The 11,456-nt window shown below is 35.3% G+C and overlaps 1 protein-coding gene across 1 annotated transcript; it reads left to right on the top strand.

The window, feature by feature from the left end:
* The first annotated feature begins 7,609 nt into the window (after nt 1-7,609).
* Nucleotides 7,610-11,083, top strand: fxyd11 (FXYD domain containing ion transport regulator 11). Its single transcript, XM_051865528.1, has 7 exons — nt 7,610-7,714; nt 9,698-9,742; nt 10,134-10,166; nt 10,299-10,313; nt 10,453-10,527; nt 10,631-10,655; nt 10,773-11,083. Exons 2-7 carry the CDS (start codon nt 9,709-9,711, stop codon nt 10,798-10,800), a joined length of 210 nt encoding a protein of 69 aa, XP_051721488.1. The 5' UTR covers nt 7,610-7,714; nt 9,698-9,708; the 3' UTR covers nt 10,801-11,083.
* Nucleotides 11,084-11,456: the final 373 nt, after the last annotated feature.

Raw genomic sequence — 11,456 nt, 5'->3', positions numbered from 1 at the left:
ATTTTATTTTATTTTATTTTATTGCTTACAGTTGAAGATAATGACTCATTATGAAAGATGGGATGCTTGGATAGTTCAAGATCCTTGACTTTTTAAATTTGAAAGTTGAAAAGCTGTTAGCTGAAATGGAACAATACAAAAAGCTGTTGGTATAAAGAAGGATTTTTCAAACCTTTGTATTGTTTAATGGCTTGAAATGAGAGTATTTTAACATTTGCCCTTTAATATTTTATATGGATTTTTTTATAATGACTTTACTGGCTATTTTGTGTATACACTCTTAAAAACAACGGTTCCAAAAGGGGGTTTTCACAGTCATGCCATAGAAGAACCATTTTAGTTCCCTAAAGAACCTCTTAGTGAACAGTTCTTAAAAGAACAATTTTTAAAACCACTTAAAAGAACGTTTTGTGGAATGGAAAGGTTCCGTGGATGTCAAAGTTTCTTCATGGAACCAATGATGCCAATGAAGAACCTTTATTTTTAAGAGTGTAGGTGTGGTCATTAGAATAGTCAAAAAGTTTATCATTTCTTAGTCAAATCAGCCTCCAGCTTATGCTGTGATCTGTTGCTTTTCTCCTCTGCATTAGGCCTGTCACCCATTGTACTTCCTCAAAATGTGACCTCGGAGACCGGGAAAACTGTCACCTTTGAATGTGGTTACAGTGGCCTGAACTCGGAAAACATCAGATTTTACATCATGGGTTCGAAGGTCAATGATTCTGTGTCTTGTCCAGGAGACAAAACCAAATACTTACCCGCTCAGGTGAAGAATTGACCTCTCTTTAAATTATTGTGGTACACATTCTGTACACTAGCAAAACACTCCCACTAAATCTTTATATTTTCAACATTTTATAATAATGGTGTCGTAAAATCTAAGACACGATCAACGCTATCTCACGACCAATTCGTACATATTTTACGAGGTTTATTCTAATTTGTGTGAACCCCAGTGATGGATAGGTTTAGGGGTGGGGTTAGGGGTAGGTCATTCATACAAACTCATAAAATAGTACAATAAACATACGAATTCGTACAAATTAGCCACCTCGTAAAATACGAAGGCCATGAGATCAGGTTGGAAACGACACAAATGCAGTGATCAACAATCAAAACTAGCTTTAAAAGTAGCCACTCTTTGCCAAGATTAACCTAGAGCTCCTCTGCACATTCATGTGGTGCATCCTGGGATGCTTTGAAATAGGGCCCAAAACTCTTCTTTTCTACAACAACTTGGATAACAGGTTTAAAGCTTGTTTTCGTCATGGAATAAAAAAAAAAATACAAAAGGTAACTGGCGACTTTTTATCTCACAATTCAGACTTTTTTTCCCTCAGAATTGTGAGATATAAACACAATTGAGAGTTACAAATTCAGAATTGTGAAATATAAACTGACAATTCTGAGAAATAAAGTTGCAATTGAGAGAAAAAAGTCAGAATTGCGAGATACAAACTTGAAGTTGCAAAAACGTTAAAATTGCGCGATATAAACTTGCATTTCCTCAGAATTGCGAGATAGTATAAACTTGCATAGACTTTTTCCACTTTCATTTGCGAGTTTATATCATGAAATTTTGAGAAAAAAAGTCAGAACCACGAGATGTAAACTTTACAGAGACCCTAAGGCAATGGTCAAAGTCAATCAATTCCTGGAGGGCCACAGCTCTGCAGAGTTTTGCTCCAACCCTAATCAAACACACCTGATCCAGCTAATCAAGGTCTTCAGGATTACTAGAAACTTCCAAGCAGGTGTAATTTGGAGCTGGTTGGAGCTAAACTGTGCAGAGCTGTGGCCCTCCAGGAATTGACTTTGAGACCACTGCCCTAAGGGGACATGGTGGTGGATGAGATGGAAGGAAAAATAAGTTGTCAATGCGCTTTCTCTCGCAAATGTTTTGTTCCTGTGAGAAACTTTGCATTCCCTCGCAAAAACAAGCGAACACAAAGTTTCTTGGGGGAATGCAAAACATTTGCAAGAACGTAAAAGCATTGCCAAATTTTTTTTCCCTTCCATCTCATATTTTTTTTTCTTCACCATGTCCCTCTTGGGGCTCCGTATTAACTCACAATTGCGATAAAGTCAAAATTGCGAGATAAAAAGTTTTTATTCAGTGGCGTAAAGCTTACATAGTCCCTAAATGATATTAAATACTACATCTTTCTCCTTTCCTCAGTCAATGAAAGCTTACTGTTATAAAAAATCCAGTGGAGATGTAGCTGCATGGGAAGTCGCAGGAACATCAGAAGACGACAACGGTACTGTTTTTTTGTGCAGGGTCAAAGGTGCTGATGATCACATCGGAAACCTTTATGTATACGGTATGTTACTAGCAATGTTACTAGTGTGTGTGTGTGTGTGTGAATAGACAATAGCCTTCATGTCTCTCTCTGTGTGTCTCTCAGAGAATGATTCTTACTACGCGAAGCTCATCGGATACGTGATTGGAGGATTTTTAGCCTGCCTCATCACCATCATTGCGGCTTATGTCCTGTTGAAAAGATCTGAGAAAGCGCAGCGATGCTTCAGTAAGTTTCTCATTGATCATGTAATTTACACATTATGCTTGAATATATTTACATTGTGAGATGTTAAGTTACAGACAGGTTTCTGAACTTTGGTTTCGTTTTTCTGCATTTCTTAGGGTCGGTGGGTGGAATCCAAGATGACGTGCAATCGCCACAAACTAAGCAATATTGAAACCCCTTTCATGCTTTCTATAAACAAATGTGGATTTTAAGGGTTTTTAATAATATATCATTATATAATATATGTAATATAGGCTACAACATACAATACAATTATCTTCTATACTACTGAAAGAAGGGCCTTTCTGCAGGTTTCATTCTTGTCCTGTAGGGGGCGTCTTCGTTACTCTATTCACAACATTAATTTCCTTATAGGACATGTTCCTGGTTCAACATCCTTTTTTTTTTTTTGGTTATGGAGGAACATTCTTATTAAACTGTCATAACTGTGTTCCTATTTCTAACCCTTACTTTCCCCTTTAATCAAAGGGATATTGATCCAGGTATATGTTCTTTTTGGCTAATCAACTTTAAGCATCAAGTAACTCCACCTTTCCATAATGTTTATCTTACACATACAAAGATCAGATTATTTAATCATGGATCTGCTGTTTAATGAACAGTCAAGTACTTTATATCACTGTTTACCTACTGTTTATGATATTAGCTTAGTTGGTTATTTTTTTGTTTTAAACAATGTAAATGACAAGTTTGACTAATATAAGTTAATCACATTCATTTTATACTGCTTTCAGAGGCTAAATGACAACATTTTCAGGACACAAACTGAGCCTTTTGGATTGTACTGAGTAGATCAATAGTAGATGGGTCAATATTGACACAGGTGGTTCGCTGCACCCTGGAACGACTGTGCTTCTATTCTGCTACATTTTCCATTGTAGATATCAGTCCATGAGCATTTTAGTTTAGTTTCTAAAGTTTCTATCAGAAACAACGCATTTGAACCTGTTTTGAAGCTTTGGCTATTTGCATATGTGCTCCAGCACTTGTAAACACACAAGAGGTCACATTACAGCTCACAACAACTCTCTATCTTTATCTTACAGTCAGATTTATATTTAATGTTGTATGATATTTTCAGAATGTGCTCATAACAATTAAACAATGTAAAGATTATTGACATCTGAAATCTCCATTCTGCATTTCTAATCAGATTAGACAGTCAAATATAAAAAAATATATTTTATATATTGTTTTTATCTACATTTTTGTTTGAATTTTAATGCTTTCTGTTCTCTTGAGAATGACTATACATTCTTTTCAGAGAGACTCCAATGCTGTTTGTGTAAAAGTGATGGTAATTTCTAAATTAACCTATTATTTTCTTTTCAGATTTGTGTAATATGTTCCACTGACCTTATCAAAACCCAGTAGACATATTATTGAGGCTTTTACTGTCTGTTTTATCAGAATGCACTTTTCATAAAGGTGATTATCATATATATAGACATTTGTTTGGGGTCAATTCGACCCCTGTGAGAATACATTTTAGAATAATACAATAAAACAAACTGAAATGAACAAGTGGCAGACATGTGTCTAGTGTATTTCTACAGTGTGTACATCAATCAAAAAATTGGCATGTGAGAATTCATTGCATTTACTTGTGTTTCTTAAACCCCCAACAGGTTTATTTTTCAGTGTTTGAAGAAACAATGATCAAATTTAGTTTATAGCGGGTTCTCAAAAAATTAGGAAAAGTCATGAAGAACATTCAACTGCATTAGCTCGTCATTTTGCCAGTCTTGGTTCGTGTGACTTTTTTTTTTCGTGTTAATTTTTTTTTCTTTAACATCATCACAGCACAAGTAATGATGAAAGAGTCACGTAAGCTGTTGATTCACTGAGTTTTTCCATGCAATATGGATGAGAAATCTTTTAGATGACTGCGTATGCTGCTGATGCCCTGGAGAGCAGCTCCTCCCTGACTGACTGTGCATTCTTAAATACTGTGGTTAGGGACATATCATTTCTTCTCTAATGGTGCAGTAGGGCAGATTTTTGTTCTCACTGTGCATGACTGTAATTGGTACAGTAAAAAATCCACCTATCCACCACTTTATCTGAGCTTGTAGTGAGTTTAGATGGAAGACTACATGCTTTTGTTATTCAAAATTTTCTTTGCTAAGACTAAGACGATTCTTCAAGCGCACACCCTAAAAAACTTTGCTTGTAACTACTCATTTGGTTACTTGCCTTGACACATTTCCAGAGATTTTAGCTTGTGAACTTCTGCAAATGTGCTCAATTTTGGCAATGCACAATTATATGACATGTATCAAAATAGAATGCATAATATTATCCAGACTACCAAAATATAATGAGAAAAAAAATTATATACTTAGCAAAAAAAGAAATGTCCTACCACTTTCAACTGCTTTTTTTTTTTCCAGCAAATTTCTTAAGTGTAAATATTATTTGTTTGAACATAAAAAGATTCAACAACTGAGATATAAACATGACAAATTTTAATATCAAAAGTATCAGTCAGTAAGCAGCAGTCAGTATGTTGCGTTTCCAGCAGCTGCTTTAAGTGCTACAGTGGATCTCATCCTCATGGACTGAGAAAGATTTGCCAGCTTTTGCTGTGAGATATTACTCCACTCTTCCACCAAGACACTTTCAAGTTCTCAAACACATCTGGGGGGACATATGGTTTACACATGGTTTGGCACTGCACGGAGTGTCCTTCCTGTTTTAAAGTGCCCCTATTATGGCATTTGAAAGGTTCCTATTTTTGTTTTGGGAGTCCCCAACAACAGGTTTACAAGCATGCAAGGTCAAAAAACACTTTCATTGTCTTATAATATGCATTTATTTTTACCTTACGACTCTCAAACGATTTGCTCAACGATTCATTTTTCCAAACCCCTCCTTTGCAGGACGCTAATCTGCGGCGATTGGTCAGATGACTTCTGCTGGTTAACACGGAGTACAGTATATAGTGCTTGCATCACTTACATTATATTCTAATAATGATGGTGCTCCGCTCTGTTCTAAAAATAAAGATTCAGAGAGGAAATAAGTTGTTTTATGTTTATGTTAGCGAACCTAGCCCACAGCTCGGTGGTAAACACCCAAACAGTCATGGTATATGCGTTAGCCTTACACAGAAACTTACTGATAAAGCACTGCAGTTGTACACCAACGTATTGCTCTATTCTTTATCATAACTCCAAGTAATAACAATGACAAACATCTGACACATTTCTAGACAACTGCGAGCGAACACATATTGCTGTTAGCTGGTTAGCCAGAGACCTACAAGCTGCACGGAGCTTACACAACACACACAAATAAATACATATTGTGCATGCTACAGAGAACATAACAGCAACAATTATTAATCATACACTTACAGGTTGTGAAGAAGCTGGTCCAAATAAACTGGGTACTGACCCATCCTTCAATAACAACTGGCTTGCGAATCCCTCGTTGAACGCATTTAGGTTGAAAAAGCAGTCGTCAGTAAAATGACGGGAACACAGCACAAGGTTCGGGCTATACTGCTGTAGTATCGTTGCAAAGATAAACTTTAACCACTGATTCTTCACGTATTGGCAGTGTTTGAGGGGTTTCAAGTTTTCCCTGGTGGCAATATGCTAACGTTTAGTTTTGACGTCACAACGAAACGGCTTGGAATTTGTTTTACAAACAACTCGTTTAATTGACTCAGAGTCGACTCTTACTTTTGAGAGACAATAACTATATATACGATGCACTTGCAGATTTAAAACTTTGCAGGATGTTTTCATTCAATTAGAGCTATGTTATACACTACATGAAAGGTAATTTTCAAAAATCCATAATAGGGGCACTTTAAGCCCTATTTGCACAGGATTAGTATTATCTGGGGACCTCGTGTGATTTAGAAATGACCCCCCCACATTTACTGACTTATCTCCCCGATATGATATCAAGGCTTTGTGTAACATGTCGTTATAGTTCTAGCTGTATGATATATCATAAACAGAAGAATGTTCCTTATCGCATGCTACTATACATGTCATCCATCTCCATCTAATCATTCTTCTTGTTTTCACTCTTCGGATGGTTTTCAGCTTTCTCTTTCTGCAAGAGTTATTTGTATGGTGTATAGCGATATCACCCAGCACCAAAAATACTGCCAAAACACTCCATTCTTTGCGAAAGATGGATAAAAAGGCACACAGGAAACAAAAACCTTGAAAAATTATATACGACCCCGCCAAATCACTGAGATGCTGATTTGCATGGGACTAATATTATCACAAGACCTCAGTGTTTGCAGGACAATGGCATGTTCACACAGGTGATCAGGAACCCTGGGAATCTTTCTCCTGGTGTTTTCCAAAGCCATTACAAAGGTCTCTTTAAAGTCCTAAGTTATTGGAACTGACATTAAGTTTCTTCCACCTGTAAACTGTTGGTGTCTTAAGGACTGTTCCACAGGTGCATGTGCAAAATTAGAGTTAGAGTTCATTGAACAAGCATGAAACACATTGTTTAAACACTAAAAAAAAATGACGTTTATCCCTCTCTTTTTCATAATTATAATATCAAAATGACTTTTTACAGAATCTCAAATCTCATAAATATATATAATTTCATAATAAACAATGATATATTAGATATAATTACATATATTGCAAAATATTTAGATATTATATATGAATTATATAATTATTAAAAAATATTATTCTTATATTTTTTATTTTTTTGTATACACAATCATATATATATATAATTACATATATTGTAAAAAGTATATTATATATATATATTTTTATTTTTCTATTTAATTTGAGGCTTTTTTCACTATTTGCCAAGGGTGTCACATTACTGTTGACTGTAGGGTAAAGGACATTAGCTTTAATACCTCTAGTAAAGAACGTTTAAAGGACATTGATTTGTCAGTGTACTCATGTTGGCTTACATCTTTTAAGCTGCATGTGTGTAATTCATCAACACACAGGTTATGTTTTGGGCTAAATAGTGGCCATGACATGATGCACACACCCAAAATGCATCAATCTGATATGCTGTGCTTTGTTTATGTGTATACAGTGAGGAGGAGTTATCTTTAAAGGTTATTGAAAAGACAGAAAGGTTGTGAGTTTAGCCTACCTGAGGAGCCTCATCCAACATCTACCGCTCAGAGAGCCATCAGTTCCTCTGCTAAGGTAAGATGACGGTCATTTTATATAATGGATTGTGCTAAATGTGACATGGGAATGATTCAATGAAGAACTATTATTGATTTAGCTTGCAGGCCAGTGAGGATCTTTAGAAAATCTTCATTAATGTTTGATTCGATGCTGTTTGTGATTAAATACATAATCCATGCTCTAAGTTATTAATTAACCTAAAAATGAACAATGATTAGATAAAGATTCTTTCTCAGAATCAGGTCGAAAGCTGAAGGTGACCCCATGGCATTTTAGATATGTGGACCTTTTAAGAATTATTTTACATGAAATTTGTTCAAATATTTCCTGGAACGCTCTTAAATATAAAGGTTCTTTAGCGGGCTGACTGGACAATTCAGTAGGTGATTATAAGAAAACTGAATCAGTCCGATTCAATGATCTGAATCAACTGATTCATAGAAAAGACTCAAAAGAACAATTCGCTCACATATTAAGCATTGTTACTTCTGATATTGCTATGAAGTTGTTCTCTCTCAGAATCAGGTCGAAAGCTGAAGGTGACCCCATGGTATTTTAGATATGTGGACATTTCGAGAATTATTTTACAAGAAATTTAAATATTCTCTGGAACGCTCTTAAAAATAAAGGTTTTTTATTGGCATTGACGGTTCCATGAAGAACCTCCATGGAACTTTTCCACTGCTCAAAGGTTCTTTATAGTGCAAAAAAAAAAAAAAGTGTTAAAGTGTTCTTCACACTAAGATACAAAATTCTTCTTTTAAGAACTGTTCACTGAAAGGTTCTTTAGGAAATTAAAAATGGTTCTTCTATGGCAACCCCCTTTTGGAACCTTAATTTTTAAGAGTGAAGGCTTAATTCAGAGGAATTTTATTTTAAAAGATAATCATAGTCATTTTTTTACCCTATAAGATGCATTAATGCAACAAAAAAAATGTTTCATCCAGACATCGGTCAGGGCACATGTGTGGTCAGTGAGATCAAGAAAGTGCTGATTTACTGATCCAAAGCACTCCAAGATGATTCCAGAACCAGAGGAGGTGGGAGGGCAAATTTTCCAAAACACCTGCAGGCGTTCAAGGGTACACCAGCAGTGTCCTGGAACGCGCTGCGTCCTGACTGCGTTGACCCGCCATTTCTGTTTACTTTTAAAACACGAGCGCTGTTTTCTCTCAGCTGCGTTTACAGCTGGAGTTTCTTAACAAACATTCTTCGTCTCATAGGTCTGCGTCTCACCGCTGACCTGCACATGGGAAAGGAACATATTAGATCTAATTATAAGTGCTGCAAGTAGCCGACGCTGACTTTGTTACCGATGTATACTGAAAAATTATTTAAAATTAAACCTGAAATATTTTATCTTAAGTGTTACCAGTTGTTAATAGTTGTAATTTTGTAATTTATTCACTCTCATGATAATCAAATCTGTAAGACTTGTTTTTTCCATAAACGTTGGCCACTCTTTTCAATATAATGAAGATGAACGGGGACTGAAAAAAAGCATCATAAAGTCCATACATAGGCACTGTCTTCTGAAGTCTTATGAAAGCTTTGTGTAAGAAACGGACCTAAATTTAAGTCGTCATTCACTTATAATCTACCACTCCAGTGGGCTGACTGGACAATTGACTGAATCAGTCCGATTCAAATATCATCTGAATCAAGTGATTCATAGAAATGACTCAAAAGAACAATTCGCTCACATATTAAACAATGTCTGACATCTGACAATGCTATGAAGTCATGACTGCGCCAAAAAGAGAGCTAGTGCAGCTTCAGACTTACACAATTTGTATGGATCATTTTTATGATTCATTTATGGTGCTTTTTTGTCATTTAAGAGCCCCCGTCATCATTTACTGTCATTAAATTGAGTTTAGAATGACATGTGGGGGAGTAAATGACAGAATTTTATTTTATTTTTTTGGGTGGACAATCCCTTTAGGAGAAAAAAAAAAATGTCTCATTTATTGTGTGTGTGTGTGTGTCTTTGATCAGGAGAGGTAAAAATGAAGCAGCTCACAGAACTAGTTCTCCTTACAGGTAAGTCATGACTATTTATGTACACAGTAAAGGTCACAGATCTCTGCCCTTGGGCCTGAAGGTCAAACATTCAAACGAGACTTTCCATCCACATTTATACTTGGACTTAGTGATCTGATGGAAGAAAAATAGCTTTTAGTAAATTATGGTTAACAATACAGTATTTTTATGGTATTAAGTTGTCATTACATTATATATTGTATGATTTTGTTTTTAACTTAAAATTGCTTATTTAAAATGTAGGATTGCAATGATTCAGTGTATAAATTTTTTTCAAGTCCAAAGTTTGCCAAATGTTTGATACTTTATTAGCTTGTTAATGTCAGTAATTATTTCCTTATTTTTGTATATGTGTGTGTGTTTTGACACAAATCTTTATTTTCATATGCAGTCTTCTTGGCACTCTTTGGTCAAGCTGAAGCAAGTAAGGCAGAAATAAGTTTGTTTCTTATATCACTATTCAACTTTTGAGCAGTCTTATGCTATGAGAACATTTCTGGCAGCATTTTTGTCTGTTTTCAGGGGCACTCTAACTTTTCTCCTTTTGCCTTTGCAGATCCTTTTGTTTACAGTAAGTATTCTGAGGCAGATGCTCATGATTTCCTAATAAATAAAACTTAATAAATATAATACATTTTTCATAATTATGAAAGCTATACAGTATTAAACAGTCTTAAAATTGGCAAGCTGCTGACTGGTGCTCTTTTTAGACTATGAGGCACTGAGGATCGGGGGTTTGGTCTTCACAGGCCTGCTTGTAGCAGGAGGGGTTACAGTTTTGTGTTGTAAGTAGCTCTGAATTTTTACACATGCATTTTGTACCTAACAAGAACCTTATGTTTGACATTACATACTCACAGAAAGAGTAACAGATTGTTCTCTTCACAGGGGGGCAGTGCAAACCAAAAAGAAAGTAGGTCACCTGATCTCAGCGCCACATACACATTTACATCTCAGTAAAATGATGTACATTTTGATATTATTAAGAGAAAAAAACTTATTTAAAATGCACCTCATCTCTTTGACATAGGGATGAAGAAGATGCAAGCAAAATCTAAGGATCAGGGACTTCATCTGCTGAAGCTTACAAATTGGAAATTTGATTGAGTAGAAGAAACTGTCTAGAAACTAACTAGCTTCACTTCTCACTTGTACTTTATTTCATTGTAATTTTTCCATTGTTTCAACATTTTTCAACTATTTATTTTATTCATTAATCATAGTTCCTGCCCCCAAAAAACTGAGCTGCTGTTATTTTGAATTTGTAGAATTATTCTATACATTTTCAGCAATCTCTCCCAGTGGCGCTTTAATAAAGATTCTCAACTATGGGCCTGCAAATATGCATTTGGAGTCATTTTTTTATGCCTGAGGTCATTTTGGCTGAGAGATGTTTAAACACTGGCTGGCCTTGAGCAGGATAAAGCTCAAATGTCTTTTTTTGAATAACTTTTATAATACATTGAATCAAATGCTGAAATGCATTATTGAAGCATGGGGGGTACGTTAAAATAATAATAATAGTTGTTAATTTTTATATTTATTTGACCTGTTCTCAACTGTTTCACACTCTTATAAATAAATGCTCTTTAAAGGGATAGTTCACCCAAAAATGAAAATTCTGTCATCATTTACTCACCCCCGGGTTGTTTCAAACCTGTATACATTTTTTTTGTTATGTTGAACACAAAGGGAGATATTTTGAAGAATGTGG

The sequence above is a fragment of the Ctenopharyngodon idella genome, chromosome 16 (genome assembly GCF_019924925.1).
Source record: "Ctenopharyngodon idella isolate HZGC_01 chromosome 16, HZGC01, whole genome shotgun sequence".
NCBI lineage: Eukaryota > Metazoa > Chordata > Actinopteri > Cypriniformes > Xenocyprididae > Ctenopharyngodon > Ctenopharyngodon idella.
This window is presented reverse-complemented; position numbering and strand designations above follow the sequence as displayed.